The 25924-nt window shown below is 44.3% G+C and overlaps 1 protein-coding gene across 2 annotated transcripts in view; it reads left to right on the top strand.

Annotated features, from left to right (window-relative positions):
- The window catches only part of ATP8B1 (ATPase phospholipid transporting 8B1), a 546944-nt gene that overhangs the window by 169452 nt on the left and 351568 nt on the right, over positions 1-25924 (top strand). For both annotated transcript variants that reach the window (XM_085630200.1, XM_085630201.1), the window contains exon 3: positions 15229-15326. In XM_085630200.1, the coding sequence (XP_085486326.1) occupies positions 15229-15326 (98 nt within the window). The remainder of the gene's footprint in view (positions 1-15228; positions 15327-25924) is intronic.

Below are 25924 nucleotides of genomic sequence, written 5' to 3'. Positions count from 1 at the left end.
GATCGGCTAGATGATCAAAAACATCTTGCCCTTCCGAACCAAGGCAGTGTAGGAGAAGAGCAGTCTTTCTCTCCGCACCAAGATTATTACCACAGACTTTAGCATATTGCTCGAATACTCCCTTCCACTTCTTCCACCTGATAGTGGGTTCACCAGGCTCTGACAAAAAGAAGGGAGGAGCAGTCACGTTCTGCATGGCTACTATCTCTTTAACTGAAACTATCTACAAACAGTACCTAACACAGAATACATAAATTACTGTACCTCCCACTCTTACAACAAGATTAAGCACATAATAAATGACAAAATGTTCTTGTGCAAATAGTCAGTCTTTTAAACAAATGATGAAATAAATACTGCAAACGAACGGTAGATGGCAGTATCACATAAGTGAACGTTGCACTATTCTATTTTTACCATACCAACTTCTGCGAAAATGAATTTCATTAACCAAACAAGAATACTACCTTGGGCTTTCCCAGATAGATGCCTAGTTCACAAACTGAAATAAAAATAAAAAAAAACGATGTAAGCTCATACCGACTACAAGCCGATACATGAAAGTGAACATACAGCACTGAAATAATCTTTCCGCTGACCTTAACATTAAAGTTCCACAACTCACTCACTTCGGAACTTCTGCAGAACACTCTTTATAAAATAAACACCATTGTTCCTCCTCCTAATATCAGTGTGACGAAACTGCTCCTAACGAGCCACACACAGATATTTACGCCGCTCCCAATGTACTGACGCTGGTGGTTCACCGAATCCCCTTGCAGGATTCGACTACGTCATTATTATCCATGGACGATTGCCGAGTGAAGAACTCCTCCGAAGGCAGTTTTTACGATGTGAAGCCCGTAACTAACATCGTAGGCTTCACCACTGCTTGAAACTTCACCACAGGCACCACGCAGCCCAAGACCAGGTCTTTAAGGTAAATAGCGCCGGCATAAGCAGTTCAAGAGCTCTTGTGTAAAATGTAATTCTCTTTTTTTCCCCCCAATTTTTTTTTTTTTTTTTTAAAACAATTCAAGTAAGGGCGAGCCCGTGACAACTACTTAGCCCACATTTAGACCTTCACGGCGAAAGCTCCCAACCCTGCTTCTTAAAGACAGAGAACCTCATTTGAATGCCCACACCGAGCGTTGAAGACGGAGATCATAACGTGAAGTTCATTTCTACAATCACAGACTCCTCCACAATATTTAAAATATCACCAAAGGCACCACGAACTTTGCAGCTCCATCCCCAGATCTTTATAAGATAGATTGCGCTGCAAACAGTTCAAAGATTGCTGCTCAAATGTTTTCGTTTTTTCAAAATGTTAAGTTATTTTAAAATATAGAGGGGCGAGCCCGTGACGAATACGTAACCCACAGTAAGACCTACACGGCGAATGCTCCCAGCCCCATAATAACCTAACAGAGTACCTTTTTTTTTTCCTTTGAATGAAAAAAACAGAGCGTTGCAGATGTTGGGTCCTTCCTTGGTCCAGCTGCCGACTACGCCAATGTAAGAACCTCCTTGGAATGGAATAAGACGCATAGACACTGGAGATCCTTAGGATAAGTGCAGGTTTATTCCAAATAACAGGACCCATCCAATCCTACAGCCAACTCCTCAGCCAACAGTTTACTTACCAACCGCCCTGGTCCCAGAGCCACCTTCAAACCAATACATTCCTTAACCTAGGCAACCACTAGAACATTCCTACATCATGATATCTAGCTAAAGATACCAGATGACACATGCAAGACATCGCTGTGACATCCAGAATCCCACAGGAGTCATGACAGATTTTTCTACATTGATGATAAATCCTCAACTCTCTAAAAGATCCACAGTCCATTTCATGTGGATTAGTAATTCTTCCTGGCTCTGAGACATCAATAAGATATCGTCCAGGTAAATAATCAAACGGACTCTTCTCCTTAAGGATGCCACAACCGGTCTCAGGATCTTGGTGAAACACCAAGGTGCCGAGGAGAGACCGAAGGTCACTCCCTTCCATACAAATCTTAGGTATTTCTGAGAATCCATTTCCATGGGGACTGTAAAGTATGCGTCTTTGATATCTAGTTTTATGAGCCAATCTTTCTCTTGAAGGATGTCTCTTAGAAGGTGGATACCTTCCATCTTGAAGTGTCTGTACACGAGAAAGGAGTTCAGGAGTTTTAGATTTATTACAGGATGCCAACCTTTGTCTTTTTTCTTCACAAGGAATATTGTGCTCACAAAACCGGGGCCAGTGTTTGAGATACTGAAAATTGCCCCTTTGTTAAACATTTGACGAACCTCTTCGTCGACTAGAGCTGTTTGATCCTGGTCTAAAATAAGTTCCCTGGGCGTTGAGGTCTGGTAAGGAATAGTAGCGTCTAATTCGAATCCTTTTACAGTTTCTAGTACCCATGGGTCGTTTGTAATTGATAACCAATTTTGGCTGAAAATAGAAAGTCTTCCCCCTACCTTTTGGGAGGAAAGAACCAAAAGGAAGATTTGTTACCTTGATTACCTTGTCCTTGTAATTTTCCACAGTTGTTTCCACCTCCTCGAATGGTAGTTGCGACCTCTCTGAGGGAAGGAGTTGTTCCCTCGGAAGTATCTTCCGTAGCCACGTTGGATTTGTTGATAGAAATAGGACCTGTTGTATCCACGGCTGACAGACGGTCCTCCCTTGTCAGCCCTTCCAAAAAATCTTCCCCCAAACACACGTCCCATATTACTTTGGGCTTTATTGAATGCAGAGAAGGTGGACACATATTTGCCAAGAATCTTGATAAATGACTCCCCAAAGAGGAGGCCATTGGGGTCTTCCTCAATGTCTTTATTAGCTAAATCGCCCAATTTTGGGTTCATTCGCATCAGAATGCCTCTTCTTCTTTCGGACGTAAGACTAGCATTTGCGTTACCGACGAGGCTAAGGGCACGTTGACTCCAACCTCTTAAGAGTTCGGTGTCAACTGGAGTACGGTTCATAGAGGACTCTTCTATGAGGTCCATGATTCTGGCAAGAGGGCCTAACGTGTCCAGCAATTTATCTTGACACTGTTTAAGGCAGCATTCAAGTCCCTTACGAGGGTCTCTTCCGGTTTTGAAAAGGAAGGTCAATAGTTCAGGGTCTAAATTAGGGGTCATGCCTGCCTTGTTGTCTAGCAAGGGTCCAGGGCATTCCGACCTCAGGTTACGCGAGTCCCTCAAGTGGTTTTCTTATCCAAAACGTAATAAATTTGGCTACGTGGTCAAGGGGCCACCAGTCAGAACCTCTAGGATGAGTAATTTTTGAGGGATTAAACATTTCCACCCCTGTTGGATCCTTAATGGATCCTGAGGTGGTGGGATGATTTAAATCCTCATCGAGTAGGTCATCCAGTTTTTTCTCAAGGATCAAAAACATATTTGTCAGCCTCATCAGTGTCCTCAATGGGGGACAAATAATCATCGTCATCATAGGTGATGACATCTCTTGTGCCGTGAAGGACACCTGAACCTCTTGCGCCATGAAGGTAGCTCATTCTTCTTGTGCCGCTCGAGACACCTTGTTAATGTGTAGCGCGTGGGCTACCAATAATTAGGACTTGTTCACTTGAAACGCAAAGATTATCTTGAGTCTCAAGATGTTTTGTCTTCTTTAAGACCTTAACGTCTTTTATAGGGAGGGGGTCCTCCTCACTCAAAGAAAGTGTATCCTCTTCAGGGATGTCCCTTTTTCTCTTACTTAAAGCAGCTTCAACTGCCTCCTTTAAGGAGGATTTTAATTATTATTCAAAGAGACTCATTAGAGAGTTCTCTGTGATGGGTGTGTTATTAACACCTTCGATGTTATTCTCGGACATTTTTTATTTTTTATTTATTTTTTTATTTATTTTTTTTATATTTGTTTGAGTTAAGTAGAAATATATTAATCAATAACAGTAGGTTTACATTTTCCTATAAAGGTGTTATAAATTCTTAACAACCTTAGAATAGTCACTTTCACCGCGTTATTCTCGTTAAAATTATGACTTATTTGAAGAAAAGGATATTCAAATTTGATTTACGCTGAGTAGAAGAAGGAAAGCTCTGTTCGTTCACTCTGCGCTGTGCGTTGGCATGGAAACACACAACGCAAGCAGAAAAGAGCCTCTCTTTCAGCCTAAAACATGAAATTTTGGTTGTAATTGTGGGTCCCAAACAATAGGCATCTAAAAGCTATGTCCGATCATTTTTGTGAGCGGATCACATTTGTGAAGGCGGACGTACATCGCGCATTTAATTTATACGCACTACGGGGGAAAGGCACGGAGGCATCATCGGACGCGCTACGGTGCAAACGCTGGGAGACCTCGTACAAAAGTAAATAAAACCTTTTCCCTTATCTAGTTTGAAATAACCTGAAGCAGAGGTAGGCGTGCTCAAAGCAGAGTGCGTTTACCTTCCGATAATACATTCAGTCCGCGAAATAGAAGCGGATGCATTACAAGTAAATTAAATTAATCTCATGCTTGTTTGTGAAAGCGGAGGTAGGCACGCTCAAAATAGAGCGCGTTTATATCTTCCGATAATAAATTAATGGTTGTTTGAATATTAACAATGAAGGAAAGAAAGCAGACCATAAATTGGAAGGGTGCATAAAAGGAGTAAAAACTTGCCTGAAAGAGAAATAAGGTTACTTACCTTATCAATTTAGTTTGAAAAGATTGTTGTCCAAGAATGTAAGAATAAAACAGACATTTGAATCAAAAAAGATATGGGAGATAGGAAGAAGTTATACTTAACTGTCCATGAGCAGCGAATAAAAGAGGAAGTTTATCGGTTGCCATGGCAGTTTGTTGTGCTGTGTAGAATGTTTTTTATTATGATGTAATTGTTACACTTTAAAGGGCTGCATCTCTTAAGCGGCAATCAAAGTTATTGCATAATGTAGCGTCCGGTCTTGTAATGAAATCCTGGTGCAAATCCTCTGTTGTACGCACAATATCCTAATAAAATGTTGTTGTTCTAGTGTAAATGGCTTTGCCCTGGTTTGTGAAGGCTGCTTAGAAAGAACCAACAACGCTTTCTTAAGCTCTGTCTCCGTCTAGTGTGCTTTGCATTAATTCCGTAAAATTGTAAGGTATGGAAATGTAACTTTTAGCCCTTGTGCTGTCAACGTGTGTTATGACAGTCATTTTAGCCACAGTCTGTTCTTTTGGGAACATTAACTTTGGTAGTGCTCACTCATCTCTATGTTAAATAGTGCTTTTCTTTTGATTCCATTAAGAACCTTGAATAAACGTGCTGTGTGCTTTCTGAAAGGGCGCCATCACAAGGTTTCTTCTTTCAAAGTCAATTCCATGTCAAAGCATACATTGAGAAGTTAAAGATTAGAAATAATACCGCCTCTTTCCTCTTCTTTCTCAGTTACAACTGTATATCTCGGGTTTGAATGGGCACTATATGATGGCTGTTAACTTTACAGCCTGGATATTCTGTGAACCTGGTCATCCTTTTATTCCAGGGTTCCCTGCACAGTAAGAAAACCTTCACTCAAGCTATCAATAGTGCTTTGCATACTTGTCTGCTCAGAGCTGGCTACCCTGCTTAAAAAGGAAGCTGCTAATAATTCTGCAATTGCCTGTAAAACCCATTTTCTAACTCTGAACAGCAGAAGACTAATTTCTATCTGTATGGGAATTAATATTTCTTATGATCATATCTCAGTATTTGCTGAGTCATTTAAAAAATACAACTATACTCTGAATCGGTGCGACCAGAGGAGCATAGAATTGTACACTTTAATACTCATTGAAACGAGGATTAAAATCACATCTTTGACCTCCTACAATGAGCTTGCAGAATAATTACATTTTCCTAAACATAATGTCGTACATAAATTATCCATTTACAGTTATAGCTTAATGGGTGGTACATAAAGTCAATATAGTTGGGAAGGTTCAAGGTAGTTGTCATAATTTTGGCCTGAATCAGTGCCTTTGCCACATAGAAAACCAACAACAATATCCTAGGAATAAAATAAGTTTAATGAAGTGCATATATACATTAAGTTAACTGTTCAGTCAAGTTTTCTCCAATTTCAAAGGGTCTCATTTACACACAGCAGGCATCTTGTTCCCAGTGGCTGGTAGATACACTGCCATATTTATAACTGAAAAATACAGCCAGGTTTTTTTTTTTTATAAATGGGAGAAATTGAAAGTGCAGAAAAATATTCCATCAAGTGGAAAGATGTTCCTTATTGGGAACATTTCTGGAAACATTTTTCGACACTTTTTTTTTCCTCCTGTTTAAAAATTAAAAATGGTTGTAGGTTTGTGTTGTACATGCAATTGTGCCACATATGGTTAAAGTACATACAACGCTGTCTCTGTCACCCATGCACATATATCCCATTTATTCACACACATTAATACATCCTCACAGACCATGCACTCACTGACGTGTGATAGGCAGCCCTATCATAGTACCTCTAGTCACAGCATTTTGTTCAAACCTAACATCAGGCTCCATGGACATTAGGTGTAAAGTCATTGAAGCTGGGTGAGGGAGCGTCTAGTAACCATGCACGAGTTACATGGCCTTCAGTAGCTCACAACGATTTTCACTGATCAGAAGGAGCTCTCATTACAGAAAAGGCTGGAGAACCCCTGATGTAGACAGTAAGGGGGAAAACGAGAGTAACACTGGTCAAGCTTATATTGATAAAGTGTCTTGTAAGAGAAGGTAGGTTTATAAAGAATCATCAAGCATGTTTGGGTTGCTAAATGGCTGGACTAAGAAAAGACTGACATGAGTTTGTCCTTTGGTTGGCGCAGTCTGAATTAAACTGTGTTGGAAGAAAATCTTCCTTTTCCGAGGGGCACATATTTGATCAAGGCTTTTAACAAAGCCAAGTGTTGTGGTGTTTTTTTAACTTCAAACTGGATTAGAGAGCAGCCTAACATCGGATGAATTTGGATCGACAAACTCACCATCATATGGTTTTATTCACCTGACGTTGAGTTTTCAAGTTTGTTGGATGTCATTTGGCTTAGTATCTATAATGGCTGCATTTTAGCAGCTGATTTTTGTATCCGCTCAAGTACACAAGAAGTAGTAGCATTCTAAAATGGTATTTTGGTTTTTGGCAATGTGGGAGAAGGACATTACAAGAGTGTGGAAATTATGTTGAGAATTTTAGAGAAACCTGTTACTTTTAGCAGGGATGTGTTTTGTTTTGAATATGTAAACGGGAGTATTTGAGTCTAATCTTGGTAGCTGTAGAGCTTTGCAAAGGCCCTGTTTCTAAAAGAGGAAGAGCTACTAGTCTAATTTCTTGGCTGATGCCAATTTCATGCCAAATGTTTACCCACTTTCACATAGAAAATAAAATTTTGTTGGTGGTTCTGTAAGAATGCAGAGGATTTTGGGTCCGAAGATTGTCATAGTTTGACTACATAAAGGTTGAAAATGCAGATGTACCTGCCTTCAACCATATGTTGCAAAGATTGGGAGTAATGCAGCACTCATGCAAGTATATCTCAAATAGGAGTTCAGCTTTTGTAGTTTGAGGGACGTATTGCATCTTCATGATGCAAAGAGAATGGCATGATCAGCTGAGAGCAGATACTCTGTTAACTGCCCAATGTTGGCGTTTGTGGAACATTGACAAATTCAAGGTTTTTTTGTGGGTGGGAAGGCTGAGAAGGCAAAACCGTTCTGGGGGAGAAGTACTATCTATTAGGTGGTTTCCTAAGTAGGAAAAAGATCTAGGAAAGATCTGACTGCCAGACTTAAATGTTTGCTACTGTGTTGCTACTTGAGTTAAATCTTAAGATTGAATATAATCCTTCGGAGGGTGGTGAAGTGTGTGTGTGTGCAGAATGCTTATCAAGAATGACAACCAGCCATAGGAGTGGGTGGAGATTGTCGAAGGAGATAAGCCAAGTTCGTTATGGAAGCAGTAGTGTGTCGACCGAGTTGGCCAAGTGGAAAGAAGGCTTTCCGGACGATAGCAGACTAATAATCAGTAGTATATGATGTTCTTAAGAGGGAAGACCTGCTTAGGCCAACTTAAACATTGAAGAGGAAAGCCATAGAGACTGTTCATAAGGGTCATCTATAGATGAAGAGGAAATTGCTAGCAGACATTTGGAGGTTTGGGATGGATACAAATGTGTAGCGTACAATTAAGTGGTTTTGTGGTCCAAGTGCTAAAACTGCTTACGAAAAGATGCATACGAGTCAATAAATATAGCCCTTTGAGTGAGTGCAGTGTTACTGAAGGATACAGTAATGACCTTATTGTAGTCTTCTCACACCACAAAAGATGTGGTTATGATTTAAACACCTTTTAAACTGTAGCGTGGTAAAATGGTGTTTGCAGTTCAGCGTGTGTGAGAAGAATTTTAGCTCCATAGAAGTAGGTCATGAATGAGACCTGGGTGGATGAAATTGATGTATGATGGCAAAAAAGCTGTAGGCATTCCAAAGTGGCGAGCTGATGTACATTAAGTATTACGAGGAACGGCATCTTCTAATTTTAGGATTCTGTGTGTGCTAAAGTGAAAGGCAATGCTGTTCGAGATTTGGTGGTGGAATGCGGAACCCATTGTTAAAATCTTAGATGGCGCTTTGAGATGTTGGTACTTGAGAGGATGAGTACAACAAACCGGGGTAACCCTACTCCCCAGAACTTTGTGACAAACTATATTATAGCAACAGTTGTTAAGGGATTTTTATTTTTTAAACACAATTCTCAGAGCACAACACATACATATAACAATAAATTAAAAGAAAATTAAACCCAATGAAATCAGGTTCCCACAATAATTATATAAAAAAGCATTTATAATCGAAAAATATTCCAAAAAGATAAACCCAATATGCAAACATTCAACTGGTGCTCACAATGTTGCACAGAACATACATCATAAAATAATGCAAAATGCATTGTAAACAGCAAGACCATGGCAGAGGGGAGAATAACACAAAAAGGCTTGTCTAATGACTGAACAAGACACAATGTATGCTTCCTCCTAATTTCACCAAAGGAAGGCGTCGGCGGCGTTTTGACCTTATTAGGTAATCGCCAGGACAAAAACATTGTAAGCAACCATCAGACTCAATCTAGAATTCAAAACAATGGGATTTAAGGGGGTGCCAGATTTCACAATATAAACCATTACATTGAGCCTGACACAAGACAAATCACTTGGGTATCATGCATATCCGGACCATCACCAACCTATAAGTTAGTTCAAAAGACGATTGAAAAATGTGGTCCGAATAAGGAATACCAAAACAAAACCATGTAATCACTACCTCCAATAAAACATCCCCGGTGCAAAGAATGAAGGATAAATACACCTATTTATTAGGACAAGAATCCGTCCTGAAAGAAGAACCAATCTTCAACACAAACGCCCAAGGTCCCTACAACAAGGACTTAATTAATTAGAAGTACCCAAAAGTCTCTGATTAAAGGAACCAAGCGTGTGCCAAAATAAACAGACCCTAAGTCAAGAGTAAATCAATTACACCAGGCGCTTGAGGGTCCAGACCACAATTATTATAAGGGACCTCCTCCGAGTTGCTGTCACCTTCCAGCATAAAGGTATTGGAAGAAAGTAGGTAATTCAGTTCGACTGCCCAAAGGCCATTACACTAACTATAATCCATCAAAGTTGCATGTCTATTTACCTTTGACACATTATCCTTTAAATATTTTAACTTAAGATGTGGCGATCAAATCCATGCAGTCAGCTAAAAACTCAAAAAGAAATTGTCTTTAGGCACTTTTGCATTCTATTTATACTCTTTATATCAAATGCCTAACTTAATTTTGTATAGCTAAGATTTTAAAATGTTTTCCTGCAATGGCTGTGGTAGCGCCTGCATTTTAGTGCAAGGTGATGATATATCAAATGCCTAACTTAATTTTGTATCGCTAAGATTTTAAAATGTTTTCCTGCAATGGCTGTGGTAGCGCCTGCATTTTAGTGCAAGGTGATGATAAAAAAACGTATTTACAAAAACAATATAGCATGTAAAGGTCATATGCGTGTCTGAGCCTTTCTGAATCAATCAATCAATCGCATTTATAAAGCGCGCTACTCACCCATCAAGGGTCTCAAGGCGCTGGGAGGGGGGGGGGGGTCAGTGCTCGAAGAGCCAGGTCTTGAGCTGCCTTCTGAAGGAGAGGTGGTCAGGTATGGCATGAAGGTGGCTGGGCAGAGAGTTCCAGGTCTTCGCTGCTAGAAAAGAGAAGGATCTTCCTCCGGCGGTGGCTTTGCGGATGCGGGGTACGGCTGCCAGGGCCTGTCCGGTGGAGCGCAGAGTGCGCGGGGAAGTGTAGAAGGAGACGCGGTTGTTGATGAGTTTGGGTCCGAGGTTGTGAAGGGCTTTGTGTGCGTGGGCGAGTAGTCGGAAGGTGATCCGCTTGTTGACGGGTAGCCAATGGAGTTTTTTCAGGTGTCCGGAGATGTGGCGGTGGCGAGGGATGTCCAGGATGAGTCTTGCGGCAGCGTTCTGGATCCGTTGGAGTTTCCTCTGCAGCTTGGTGGTGATGCCGGCGTACAGGGTGTTCCCGTAGTCCAAGCGGCTGGTGACGAGGGCGTGGGTGACGGTCTTCCTGGTGTCGGTGGGGATCCAGCGGAAGATCTTGCGGAGCATGCAGAGGGTGTTGAAACATGCCGAGGTCACCGAGTTCACCTGTCTGGTCATGGTGAGGGAAGAGTCCAGGATGAAGCCGAGGTTGCGCGCGTGGTCGGTGGGTTGGGGAGTGCTGCCTAGGGCGGGGGCCACCAGGAGTCATCCCATGCGGTGGGAGTGGGGCCGAGGATGAGGACCTCCGTTTTGTCTGTGTTCAGTTTCAGACGGCTGTCTGTCATCCAGTTCGCCACTTCCTTCATTCCTTCATGTAGTCTGGTCCTAGCTGATGTGGGGTTGTTAGTGAGGGATAAGATGAGCTGGGTGTCGTCGGCGTATGATATAAGGTCGAGTCCGTGTTTGCGTGCGATGTTCGCCAGGGGGGTCATGTAGACGTTGAAGAGAGTGGGGCTGAGGGAGGATCCTTGAGGTACGCCGCAGATTATCGCTGTGGATCTGAAGGGGGGAAGGCGGACTCTCTGAGTCCTTCCGGAGAGGAAGGAGACGATCCATTCCAGGGCCTTGCTTCTGATGCCGGCGTTGCTGAGGTGGCGTATCAGGGTGCGGTGGCAGACCGTGTCGAAGGCTGCAGAGAGGTCCAGGAGTATGAGGGCCACGGTCTCTCCCTTGTCGGTCAGGGCTCTGATGTCGTCCGTTGCTGCGATCAGGGCGGTTTCGGTGCTGTGGTTGGCCCTGAAACCGAACTGTGTGGGGTCGAGGGAGTCGTTGGTTTCCAGGGCGTTGGTGAGTTGAGCGTTGACTATTTTCTCAATCACTTTGGCGGGGAACGGCAGGAGAGAGATGGGCTGTAAGTTTTTGAGTTCGGTGGGGTCTGCTGTAGGTTTCTTTAAGAGGGCGTTGAGCTCTGCGTTTTTCCAGCTCTCAGGGAAGGTGGCGGCGGTGAGGGAGGCGTTGATGACGTCTCGGAGGTGCGGTGCGATGATGTCGTCGGCCTTGTTGTAGATGTGGAGCGGGCAGGGGTCCAATGGGGATCCGGAGTCGATCGAGTTCATTATGCGGGTGGTCTCCGTGGTGGTAGGGTTCCAGGTGAGGATGATGGTGGTGGTGTCGGTGGCGGGTTCCGGAGGGGGGCTCGTGTCGGTGGTCGGGAAGCTGTTGTATATGTCGGTGATCTTGTGGTGGAAGAAGGTTGCGAGGGAGTCGCAGAGGTCCTGTGAGAGAGGGATGGAGTTGTTTTCTTATTCCGGGTTGGAGAGCTCTTTGACGATGCCAAATAGTTCCTTGCTGTTGTGGGCGTTGTTGTCAAGTCTGTTCCGGTAGGCTGTTTTTCGTGCGGCGCGGAGGTGTTGGTGGTGTTGGCGGGTGGCGTCCTTGAGAGCTGACATGTTCTCTTCGGTCTGGTTAAGGCGCCACGTCTTCTCGCGGGCGCGGCATTCTTTCTTGGAGTTCTTGAGGTCGGGGGTGAACCAGGAGTTTTTCTTGTGGTTGTTGGTGCTGGCTTGAGTCTTCAGGGGGGCCAGGAGGTTGGCGCAGTCGGAGATCCAGTTTGTGAGGTTGTTGGCGGCTACGTTGGGGTCGGTGGTGCTGGTGGGTTGGTTCTGGGAGAGGCTTGATGCGAGCTGTTCCGTGGTGATACGATTCCAGTGTCTTCTTGGTGGTTGCTGGGTGTGGTGGGGCACGGTGTTCTTCTTGAAGATGAAGTGGACGCAGCTGTGGTCCGACCAGGTGAGTTCGGTGGTGTGGCTGAAGGTGATGTGTTTGCTGGAGGAGAAGATGGGGTCGAGCGTGTGTCCGGCGTCGTGGGTGGGAGTGTTGACTAGCTGATTCAGTCCCAGGTTGGCGAGGTTGTCCAGTAAGGCGGTGTTGTTGTCGGTGAGGTTCTCCAGGTGAAAGTTGAGGTCTCCTAGGAGGATGTAGTCGGTGGATGAGTGCGTGAGGGTTGACGAAGTCTGCGATGTCTTCGCTGAACTTGGTGCGAGGTCCTGGTGGTCTGTACATGAGGGTGCCTCTGAGGGTGGTTTTGGGGTCGCTGTGGATCATGAAGTGGAGGTGAGTGAGTTGTCGGTGTCGGTCGAGATGCGGATGGAGTTTTTGTGTGCGATGGCGATGCCTCCCCCGATGCGGTTGGTGCGGTCTTTCCGGATGATTTTGTAGCCGTCGGGGATGGCTATGGCGATGTCGGGTGCCGAGGAGGGGTTCATCCAGGTCTTGGTGAGGAAGGCGATGTCCGGGTTCGTAGAGTTGATGAGGTTCCACAGTTCGATGGCGTGCCTGTGGATGGATCGGGTGTTGACCAGGATGCAGTGGAGGTTGTTTCCGGGGGAGTAGTTCTTGGCGGGAGCGGAGCGGAGTGGGTTCGGAGGCAGGTGAAGCGGCAGTTGCTGCAGGTGAAGGGTCCGTGGGTATGTTTCGGGGTGGCGCAGTAGCAGCCCGGCGTGCGGCTGGGGTTGAGGTTGGCGAGGAAGGCGGAGTCGTAGGTCAGGCGGGGGGCGCGGGGGCCAGAGGTTCGGGTGCTGGGCGCAGACGGGCTTGCCTTAGGCGCGCCTTCGGTGCGCCAGCGGCGCGCCCGCTGCGCGCGTCCGCTGCGCGGCCTCGCAGCGGCCGCCATATAAGGGGTAGCCAGGGAGGCGGGGACAGCTGGGAGGCGGGAGGAGGGCGGGTAGGGGGGAAAAAGAGCGGGAAAAGCGGCGAAGGGCCTCGGGGAGGCGAGGAGGCCCGAAAAAGCGGAAAAGTACCTAGAAGGGGTACAAAAGCCGGAAAAGCGAGAGAAAAAAACGACAAAAAGCGGCGGAAGGACGGAGGGGGACGGCGGGGGCACGAGGGGCAGCAGGCACTCAGGGATACAAAAAGCAAGGGGAGCGCGATCACAACGGGGAAAGCAGGCACTCAGGGATACAGAAGGCAAGGGGAGCGCGATCACACGGGGAAAGCAGGCACTCTGGGATACAAAAAAGCAAAAGGGGACGCGATCATACACAGGGGAAAAAGGCAGGCACTCTGGGGGACAGTCGGCACAACAACAGAGCAGAAGGCAGGCACAGAGGATCTGGTGGCGCCGCGAGGGCAGGGGAGCGACCTACCCTGGGGTCAAAGAATAGCAATGTTGGGTCTTTTAAGTGGTCCTGTGATATTTTTTAATTTCTGATTTGTAGGTAAACATATTAACTCATAAAAAGGCCAGCTAAAGGCATACATTGTTTTAATTGTTCAAGATCATAGTACACCTTTGTTCTTGGCTAGTGACAAACCGGAATTTAAAAAAACTGCTTTAACGTGCTGGATCTTGAACTGTGTTTAGTTCAGTTATTTAAGCCATTTACTGTGCGGATTTGGTAATTGCATCTTGAAATTCTGGTTGTTTACCAGGTCAGGCGGCTAACTTGACTACATGGGAGGGACCAATGGTTCTCCCTCTGTTATGTAATGATTGGTCAGTCACACACGTGCTACTGCTGTGACTGATGTGTGTGGAAGTTTGAGATGACCCTGCCTGCTTCTTGAATGAATACAGTGAATGAAGGTAAAAGGTAGCCCGATTTGTGCGAGTGGTCAGCATTTGTCTCCTTTCGTATAGTGGTTTGGCACATATGGTGGGGCGTAAGTCATGTTGCAGTTGTTTGTGTTGCTATTATATTCTGATGCAAGATGGTAAGTCTGTCCAAAATTAACATGACGTAAGCGACTAAAGGAAAAAGCAACATCTGTTTGGGGTGCAGCTTGTTTGCTGTGGCAACTCTATGATAGCTGCTTGTCAATATTTTGTGTATATCCCTGTGTTGAAAGTTGTAATTATCCCACTTCCCCCTCCTCAAACATGTACAGTCCTGGCTACACGGCTGTGTATGGTGCCTGTGTTCATCTTTCCTGGTAGCAGTTTATGATCTGGTGTTTTTCTCCTTCTCAGTTGGCTTGTTTCTGTTTCAAGCCTCTCTGAAGCCAAGCATTAATTCTTTCAGTAGTTGGTGAGTGCAGGATGTCAAAAGTGAGCAGGAGTGTGTGTGAGATCCTTCAGAAATAGGTATTGGGCCCATTCCTGGCTTAGTAATCCTCTTCTATTAAATAAATAACAATGACTACTTTTCTAGTGGTCATTCCCTCAGAGATGAAGGACTGTATCAATTTTCTCCACCGACTAAGGGGACAGAGTTACCGCCTTAATATATTGGTGCATGGATTCTTAAGTGGCATTGGTTCCCCTGTATTCGCTAAGTGTTAAAGCAAACCCATATCCTAGGTTAATATGGGAGTACTTTTGGGTGTTTCATGTTGTGGGTGCACTTATATTAAGTAATTGCAAGTCCTACAACATCCTGGGCTCAGTGAAAATAAGTAATGTTCCCCCTTCCTATAGCTCAGGAGCGGTCAAAGTTGGAAATGCTGAAGAAATAACAAGCTGTTCCAATTTTCTGGGGTACATCTGCCTGTTAATTGTTTGTGAAATATGCAACTACACTGGCACACAAATATGAAATATAGATGGTAACCATAGCTGGGTTTTACTTTTTAATTATGGCCTATAAAGTGTTTTGCATTATTGTCTTTTAAACCAGCAGAATATGGTTGCCCTCCCCCACGGAGTGTGCGCCGCAACAAGCATTGTACATGTGTCCTCAATATACATGCATAGTTTAAAATTGTGTTTTCTTGCATTTCCAGATTGCTCTTGGCAAGTTCGTGCAAATGACCCCTACTTCTACAATCTACCAGAGTTTCAGAAAAAAACGTTTTTGTGCCTAAAGAGGAGCAAATATTCAGTAAGATTAAGTTCTTTCTTTGTATTAAAACCATGTGTCATACCTGTTTTTGACCACAACCCCTGTTTCTCAATTAATGCATGTTTGGATGGTCTATTGTCTATTTTACTTTATCTGCATAACTTACAGTGGTTCACTGTTAAAATGTTGCGTCTATTCAAAGCCAATAACTCTGACATTAAATGATTCTGGAAGCCGGCACATTCAGCAGTGATTCACCATCCTCGCACCCTGTGCTCTAGCGTTGCTCTTTTCTGCTAGCAAACGTTTGGAGGACGTTCATTTATCCACCTCTCTGCCAAGCCATATAATCAATTGCCTGCAAATAATCGACAAAGAATTTCCCATCTAGATTTCAGGAAAAATCTACATACCCATCTCGTCCAAAATTGACTTAGTGTTGTCTCTTACTGGTGTTGCAATTTAATGGTGGAACACCCTTATATGGGTAACGGTTGACCTCTATAAATTATCATTCAACATTTAAATGTGTGACCAATAATGATATCATTTAAATAATTAGAATATGTATCAAGGGAGTCCTACCTATTGAGTAATAATTGCGCTAAAGAAGATCTGGAGTTCCACCAGAGAAGTTCATAAAATTCAGTCTGTACTTATTCCTTGGATGAATCCAGTATCTTAATGACAGACGTTGAGTAGTAGGTGAGTGAAGATGAGCAAGTAGGAGCCTCTGACCTAGATAAGAGTCGTGCGTAATCTCAAACAAGTCTATTAAATTATTAAGATTGAGTAAAACGAGCTCTTCCTTACGGATGTGCACATAAAGCGAGAGTGCATTGAAAGCAACCGGGTTAATTTGTTAACGCTGAAAAATGTAAATTCCTGATGCGTAACAGCATGCAACAGCCACACAGATACTACTAGATATAATGCTGCCGCCGAGGGCACCAAGATCCTCTGTAATTTGAATCGGAGATTCTCTACCTTGGATCACAGGACACAGAAGGTTCTTGTGCCACAGGAGATTTATGAAGGCAGTCTCTTCTAGAGATCCTCACTGTGGGGGGCATACACTTGCAGCCAAAGAGCCTCACATTTAGAAGAAAGGCTAGCTGAATTTTACTGAGATTTCTAGGGAAATGTATGGCCTGAAGTGTGCACAGCTTCCATATTCTGGTTCTGCATACTTATGGCACAATTATGGTCTTTGTGTCGCCATTGTATGCAATTCTATCTCTGATCAAACTGGTCTACTCCCACCGTTGAATTGGCAGTACCTGCAACACAGTGAATGACTGCCTAATGCATCACAAGAGGAAGACTTTCCTAGATGCACTAAATCATGTCCTGAAATGCTAAGCAAATATGAGGCCAAACCACAGCTTTTTCAAACAGCTATCATGCTGGCAGAAAAAATCAAAGGCACAATCCTCCACATCATCCCGTACCCACACTTGTAGGGTTGTTGGAAGTGCCAGACTATTAAAAAGACCACTAATGGCTTTCTATGTCCATATCTAATTATTAGGTTTTAAGGTCTTTAACAAATTAAGTAAATTCTAGTTTTTATTAACGCGAACGAAGAATCCTTAAAAAAAAAAAAAACTTTAGAGAAAATTATGTAAGAGCACATTCCTTGCATCTCTTTTCTGGTTGTGTAACCTTTAGGACTATCCCGCAATTGGTAAACTACGCCAGTAAATGTCAGTGTTTCAACCTATATTTAATATTAAAGTGATAAGGAGGGCGATGATGCATGCTTTGTTTCTCCTGTGCCAGAATACTGTTGCCATGATGTCCTGAGTGTCACAGCTTGCCCTTTAAGCTTCAGAATAACCTATTCTTGACAGCAGACTGAGTTCCACATACTCTTGAGAATGTTATCAATCCTTTCCCCATGTCCTTCTTGTACTAGAAAATAGAGCTGTTTGTGGATGTGGGAACGCCGGTTCTTGTTCTCATCTAATTACCTACAAGAACCCACTCCGGTCGCCAGGATCTTTTTACTTGTCTAATAGCATAGGGGGAAGAAACACAATTATCAGATCGTATTTACCGCAATTTGACATCTCAGAAAAGAAGACTCATGATCTCGGAGGTTGACCTTTTATTATCAGCAAAAACATCTGAATATATAGGCACCTCAATACAAGGCACAAAAGATAAATGGGGACTAATACAAACGCCAGTCTATGAAGTATCCGCATACGACTAAAGATAAACAGGATTACAGCTTCCAAAAGCATCAAGTACCCTATAGCAATTGTGATATCAAAGTTAAAATTCATGAATCAAATCATTACTGTCCCTACTCTATTCTAAGGGGACATCTCTACTCAACATTCCCTTTCCAGGTGAGGATCGCATAAAAGGTGTCAGCAGTGAAACTTCCTAAGAAGTCTTCACCATATGAGAGCTCGATCTATGATGCTCCTTTCAGTCCCTCTCCTAAGTCTCGTCTGTCCAACCCATGGGGCTCTGTCCCTAATACAAAACCCCAAAAGCTGTACACGCCCTTCAGCACACCCCTCCAGGCAGCCTCTTCCTTCAGTAGATTTCCATTTGCATCCTTTCATCTTCCTTTCCACGAATTCGACCTTTGGTCCCAGGCCTTTTCTGTACCAGGAGTTGCAACTTTACATTCCAATCCACTCCCTTCATGTCTACTCCTTCTGTCTCCATTTCATTTGAACAAAGACTCATTCTAACTAACGAGCTACATGGCCTTGTACCTGCAGCCAAATGCTAGACTGAAAAAACCCCTAACATCATGAGGTTTCACAACTCTCTGCAATTTAAGCTTTGCTAAAATCCTGTCGTCCTAATAAAACATGGCTAAAATAAACGAAGGCCTTCACTTTACATATATGGTTATGCCTCAAACTAAACACACTACAATTACCAATTCTAATTATTCGTCTCATTCTTAAGAGAACTATCTTCTGCGTTCCACTAACATGACTTAATGTCTTTGAATACATGACATTATTATACTAAGCATTACATATACCAATACGTTTCAGTATAACTGGTGGCCTTTTCCTTCTCTCGAGGCCTGCTTACATTTCTACTTGTCTATTTTAATGAATACATTTCCATTATACTTGAATAGCATGCTGAGTTATATGCGGGTGCTGACTAACAATGAATATGGTGCACCCCTACAATTTTCGCATCAGCAACGCTCTATCAGTTCCCCCCTTTGATGACAACTTGTCATCACACAATCCCTTCATACAGAGGTGGTAACCAACCCACTTTGTCGGAAACCCTCCATTCTTTTTAGGTCCTGATACTGACTATCTTGCATATGCGCCATTCGTCTTTCATATCCCCTGAGAATCCTCTCAGCTCTGTTTCCTCGGTACCACTTGTACGCTCTCACAAGTTCCCACAAACAGATCACACAAACCACCACAATCAAGATTGGTTTCAGCACATATCCAAGAATTCCCTTTCCGAAATCTGCAAACCAACTTCCCACATGTCCAAATCCTTTCCCAATCTTTTCCCACACATTCTCTTCTGCCAATACTGCAGCTTCTTCATGAAGTGTGGTAATGTTGACTATATATTTCCTCAGCTCCTTGCTGTTGTCTGGAATATACGTGCAACATTCTTGAACCTTCAACAATTTACAGACTCCGCCTTCTTTTGCTAATAACACGTCTAATGCAAGACGATTTTGTAAAACCATTGTCCTGATCGATAACATCTCTCCATCCACCAACAACAATGACTTTGCTGTATTCATTGACAACTCATCAACCACAGTTGCTAATTTTCGTATCTTCACATCATTCAAAATCACACCCAAACCGGTGTGATTGCCCCAAAGATATCACCAATCACAGCTCCTGCACTTGCATCTCTCCGTACTCTAGAGTGTTGTCCTGTCTCTAGCAGAGTCAAATCCTCGGCATGATATATCTTCGGGAAAATAACAGCCAAATAACAAGTCCCGTACCACTGCTCAGGCAACCTTACGTATGCATTCCTTCCACACACATAATACACTGTCGCGATAACTTGTATCTGACCCTGCAAGAAGTTCTTAGCTGAATCTTCCATAGTAAAGGTATGGGCACATGTACTGTGTCCAACCCAGATTTTGTCCTTGTCCGACTGAGGACGAGCAACACACAGATTTCCTCTCTGGACTTGATCTAAAGCTATGGGTCCATAACTTCCCCTTGACTTATGTAGCTTCTCTTCCTCTGTCCAATCGGTTGACTTCTTTTCCCCATCCTTATCTTGGGTTAATTTTCTATATCTGTCTTCAACTTGGCCAATAAATTTCTTTTCGGTGTCTGACACTGAACATGTCAAATTATTTCTATGAGCATACGCAGTATCCAAACTTTGAGTCATTATGAAATAATTCTGAAGTCTTTCATGTGACTTATAATAATCATACTTATTCAAATGCTTAAACGCTGGTACGTCAGGAAGTACTGTGTCATAATTGGAGAAATAGTACTCAAACTGTTTCCTTTCGTAAAACAGACTAAGCAATAGACTGCAAGAAATCCCATAAGTCAATGGAAGGTGATGGTATCTAATACCCTCATCTACAGAAGCAGGCAACTGCATGCATACATAGCAATCCTTCGCATCCATCGCATCAACGTACTCGTACAACAATTTCGCATATGCATTGAGCTTGAAATCACCTTTCGACAAATCCATGTGTAACCTACGACTCTCTTCTAGCATCTTAGCCCTTTTATCTCCTGAAATATCCTTCTGGGTACTGGGAGTGACAGGTGCAGTTGTTCCCAGCATCTTCCCCCTCTTCCCTGTGGGCCACTGCATACGAAGTTATGACTACTGCAAAAATAACGGCTATGACTACTCCTAAAAGTGTACCTATCACTTTCTTCGCCCTGCGGTGTGTATTTCTAGGCTCTGCCATTTTTCCCCCCACGCTCATCCAGTTCGATAACAATGGGCGAGAGTCTCTTCCTCATTCAGGCTTGTGTATCAATGCAACAATTATCCCCTATAGCTAATTTTCTTTTCTAATGTTCAGTTCTCTACTTTCTTTCGGATCAGCAAAGGCTCCCTTGTTTTTGCTCCTTCTCGACAAAGTTCATCTCTAATCCAAAATAACTGCAGGTCCCAACAGCTCCAGGACTCCTTGCAAAATTTCAAGTTTGAGAGTTTTCAGTTCTTGAGGAGAAGGTACAACTGCAAAGTTCGGGAAAGCCAATGTATCCAAAATCAGACCACGAATGTTACTCAGGAGTGGCGGATCTGGAATATGGAGAGTCAGTACTCCGTCGATCTCTAATCCTGGGATCTTCAGCAATACTTCCGCCCTCAGTCGGTGGACCGCTGACAAGAGTAATCGACCTCAGCCTCCCCGTACTCATTGGTCCTAGCATTCGTTGCTACGTACGTCCACTCAGGTGAAGCGTACCTGTGACACGGCACTCTGGCTCTCCTCGACCTTCTCGGAGCTTCCGGATCTTGATCTTCCTCACTCTGTTCCGACTCAGTCACCTCCGATACTGGGGCAAGATCTCTTCTCGATGTTCCTCTCGAATTTACCCGTCTCGGACTCATGGTCCAAACTCTTTCTGCTTCTGAGACACCCCTGCTCTCCCTTTCGATACCCTGTGCACTACCTTCTTCTCCGGGAGTATTTGGCTCCACTCCGCCGAAGGCACCTTCTTCAGCTTCTGGTTCTGATTCGGAGTTTCTCTCTCCCTCGCTTACAGCTTTTTCCAGTGCACAACCAGCTGTGTCAGCCACCCTTACAGCTTGACTTGCCCTCTCAGGTGGCCCCGCCACCTCAGCTGGGTTTTCGTTCACGAGCGGGGCTGTATCTTCCAAGGGTGCTGGAACTCTACGGGTATGGGAGGCATGCACCCAGTTCGGTAGTCCCCCACACTTCACTGCAGTATTTGTAACCAGAATAATCTGTTAAGGGCCTCTCCAGCATACGTCCAAGCAACTCTTCCTCACGTGCTTCCGTACTAACACCCAATCCCCTGGGCACAGGTCGTGGCACAGATCACTTGCGGCTGGAACAGCTACCGCCTGCACCTGCTGGGACACAGAATGAACTACATCAGCCAGGCCTTTACAGTAGTCGAGAATTACATCATCAGTGATATTTATCAATGCAGAGGCTGGTATTGCTGGCACACGCATCGCTCTCCCTATCAATATCTCATGGGGCGACAATCCAGTTCTCCTATCTGGCACACTTCGGAGACTCCTAAGAACCAGAGGTAAGGCATCTGGCCACTTCAGGGGAGTTGAGGAGCACACCTTTGCCATTCTGGCCTTCAATGTCCCATTAACTTGTTCTACTATCCCAGAAGCCTCTGGTCGATAACTACAATGTAACCTTTGGTCTAAATTCAGGGCAGCACAAAGCAACTTCATCAGTTCACTGTGGAAATGTGTTCCTCTGTCCGATTCCAAAGAGGTCGGGAACCCGAACCTCGGGATGAGCTCCCTCAACAGTAACTTAGCTACAGTTAGAGTATCACACCTGCGTGTCGGGTAAGCCTCCACCCATCTGGAAAAGACACACACTACAACTAATATGTATCTCAACCCATTACACCTTGGCATCTCAATGAAATCTAACTGCATCCTGTTGAAAGGGCTACCCGACCTCCCTATGTGACTCATTGTCACTGCTGTCCTTTTCCCTACATTCATTTGTTGACAGGTGACACATCTCTGACATACTGCTTCGGCTGCTGCCCGAAACTTCGTATTGTACCATGTCTGACGAAACACTCGCACCATCGCATCCCTGCCAAGATGCACAGCACCATGTATTAATCGTGCCATTGGATTCAACAGACATTCCGGTAACACTGCTCTTCCATCACTCGAAACCCAGACATCCACATCTCCCTTCTCACATCCAGCTCGCACCCAACTATCCCGTTCCTCGTCAGACACCTCGTCTTGCAACTGTTTTAACTCCTCCCATGTATCGGCCATCGCCAACATCACACTGGGATCAGTTGTTTCTTCACTTCCCCTTATGTGTCGTTCTGTAAAATCGCACCCCTGTTCTGCACAAAATCGGGCCACTTAGTCAGCATAATTATTTCCAAGAGATACAAAATCATTTCCTTTCGTATGAGCAGAACACTTCACTACTGCAATTTCATCTGGGCCTTGCAACGCCTCCAACAGTTGTCTCACGTATTCTCCATTCCTAATGGGTGACCCAGATGATGTCATGAACCCCCTCTGGAACCATAACTGTCCGAAGTCGTGAACGACACCAAACCCGTACTGGCTGTCCGTATAAATCGTTATACGGATCTGGTTAGCGGCCACACAGGCACGAGTCAAAGCAATTAGCTCAGCCACCTGTGCGGAGTATACTCCCTCTAGACAAGCGGCTTCGACCACTCCGGTGATGGTACAAACAGCAAAGGCTGCTCTCAACTGACCCGTATTGTCTCTTAAACATGAACCGTCCACAAAGAATATTTCATCTGGCTCAGAAAGCGGTTCATCCACAATATCTGGTCTGGGTTTGGTGCACAATTCAGTCACATCGAGGCAGTCATGATCCTCACAATCTTCATCATCTATATTCGGGATTGGCAACAATGTGGCAGGATTTAAAACAGAACACCTCTTCAACGTTACATTCTCAGCAGCTAAGATGACTTGTTCTTAACGTATCAATCTATTATTCATGAGGTGTTGTGTCTTAGTCCTGGTCATCAACAGTTCAACAGAATGTGGCACATGCACAGTAAGTGGATGACCCATTACAATCAGACCCTCCAGGATTTTGCGATTTGCAAAAAAATCGCGAAATCGGCAGTTTTGTAAAAATGCCGCGATTTTTACAAAACTGCCCGCGAAATTTCGGAAATGTGGTGAAACGTTTGCCCTGACAGAACTAATTAGGGTTAAAATGTTGTGAAATAATACTGTCACAGAATGTGCTGGATTATGCCACATAATTTGTCTTAAATTTTTTGCATACCTTGACTAAGTAGGTGTGGAAAAAGCGCGCTCTGTGGCACTGTAATATCCAGTCAGTGGCGGCAGTCCACCTTCGACAAGATGTAATGCCTCAGGTGTGCAGAACAATCTTTGCAAAAGTGGCAGAGCTTGTGTTTGTTTACTCATGTGGCTGTCAATCACAGCGGACGCTTTCTGCAAGATGTTGTTAGTGAATCATTGCTGAGCTTCAGACATTTCCTTTCATTCTTTAGTATGTATAAATATTTATGGGGGGCTAAATCTTCCATCGATTGGCAGAGTGGATATGCAGGGGCTCTAAGAAGGGGTGAAAAACAACAAGGCTTTGTTAACATTTAAATGGTCTTTTAAAGACCTGTGAAGCACTCGGGTGCGGCTGCAATAATACAGACACTTGCCTACAGCAGCTCTAAAACTGTCTGTGTGTTTGCTGGGGAAGCTGTCTTGGCCCGGGCTGCACACACGATGGTGGGGGAAGGGGGGGTGGGAGGGACTTTGAGCCCCAAATGCTTTTTGACCCTGGAAGGTGCGAATACACGTTGCATAATATGCCTCCCCTTTTAAAATGTGTAATTGCATTATGTTCCCAGGGCATGACAGGGCTCTCTGTGTCTCAATTTCGCCCCCTCCCACACATGGTGAATCTCTGGTAGATGCCGGTAAAGGATTTCGGACAGCCTGTGCATCCTGTGGGGGGAGCAGGCGAAGGAGGTGTGGGGGGAGGGGGGCTGATGTGACAGCGGTGAAGGGAAGAGAGATTGGAGGAGGGGGAAAGGTGAAGAGACAAGAAGGGGAGAGAAGTGTGAGATGTGAAGTTAGAGTTAAGGAGCTAGAAAGGGGAAGGTTGGAAAGAAATGGAAGGTGTGAGTTGAAGAGGGTGGGAAGGAAGATAGAGATGGCAAAAGAGAGCTCGGATGGAAAAATTAGGTGTGCGAAAGGAGGCTAAAGAGGGGAGGAAAGGGAGAGGCCTTGAAGGGGGCAGAACGAGGTTGAGATGGGGAAAAGAGGAGCGGAAGAGATGGGAGAAGAAGGGAGAGAGTACAAGATGTAGAGAGCGGTGGGACAGGAGAACAGAGATGCGAGGAGAATGAAATAGAGGGGGGTGGTGAGAGCTTGAGAGCTGAAGTGGGGGAGGGGGGCAAAGAGAAGGAGAAGTGGGGAAATGGAATATAAACCAGAGACAAAGATAGAAGAGATGGGAAGACAAAGGAGAAGTGCAGGAAGTGAATGCGTCAGAGAGGCAGGAAGGACAAACTGAAAGTAGGAGGGAAAGGCATGAAAGGAAGAGACGTGCACTGAAAAGACCCGAGGCAGAAAATTGGAGTGAAAAAGAGAGAAAAAACAACGAAGAAGAGAACAGAGCAAGTAAGGAGGAAAGAGCATTTGAAAGAGAATGATAAGAAGCACTGGAGTGGGAATTACAGGGATGAGAAGTGATGGAAGCAAGAACAAAACTGAAAACGAGAAAAGAGAAAGGGGAGGTAGGAAATAAAGAGAAGAGAAAGGGAAGGGGCAATGAAAACAGAGTCAAGGAAGAGGAGCGACAAGGATTGAGAAAAATAACAGAACAGCAAGAAAACGAAGAGCGAGAAGGAATGAGTCAACGATTGAAATGGAAATAACAGAATTATTTTAGGTCTGTTGACAGTACAGCTGTCTGCGATGTAGTACGTGTGCCTTATTGGATAGGCCTTTGCAAGCACCAGGGTGTAAATACTCATGCTCACAAAATTCCAAGGAAAGGGAAGACGGGCGGTGGCCATTGAACCTTGTTGCTGCATGACGAAAGGTTTCCTGTCTGTGCAGAATGCACTGTTCAACGTAACCAACAAGAAAACTACTATTATCAGGCAACATGAACTATCAATTTCTTTGGAGAGGGCAACCAGTGCTGAAAAGTAGGGGAAACCCACCTGATCTCACTTCCGGCAGCTAATTTCCCTGAGAAAAATGCTGAATTTGTCCTGTTGTCTGATAATACAGCAGCGCCTGCAAGCTGTTTGTATTCGGCTGGGTGCAGCAACGTGCAGGCAGTAGGAGGGTTTTCTTATTTCAACATTCAGCTGGGAGCAAAAGTTACCTTACCTCTATTAAAATCCCCTCAAAATTGCAGGGCACACAATGGTCTCTCCAACAGGTATCTTAACCCTGTAAGATATTTTAAAATGCAACCTCTATGTAACCAATTGAGTAACCTAGAAGGGATTTACTGTCACATTTGTCATCTATTACCAATATCTTTGCAGCAAATAAAAAAAAAAAATATTATGTTGCTACCAATGTTGCGGGCATCAGTGGCACCCAAAATTGGCAAAAGAGGGTGCCTGAGGAAGAGGTGTCCTGCCTCTCGGATCCGTAGGCAGCGATGCCCGACAGGGGTGCATACATGGGCACTAGAACATCCCAGGGAGAAATACAGCACACTCCCACAAGGTTAGGACTGGAGCTGTGCTTCCGTAGAGCTGCAGACACTTTAAACATGCCTATTTCAAAGTGGAATACTCTGCTAAACAGCTTCCATTGATTTCAGGCTGAAAATGAATGATTATGAGTAAAATAAAGTGCCGCAAAAATGCCGCTAAATTTCCATATTTGTGCCGCTAAATTTCCATATTTGTGCCGCTAAATTTGCTAATCCATGCCGCTATATCCTGGGG

The sequence above is a fragment of the Triturus cristatus genome, chromosome 2_1 (genome assembly GCF_964204655.1).
Source record: "Triturus cristatus chromosome 2_1, aTriCri1.1, whole genome shotgun sequence".
NCBI lineage: Eukaryota > Metazoa > Chordata > Amphibia > Caudata > Salamandridae > Triturus > Triturus cristatus.
The sequence above is the reverse complement of the archived record's forward strand: the minus strand, read 5'-3'. Positions and strand labels throughout refer to the sequence as shown.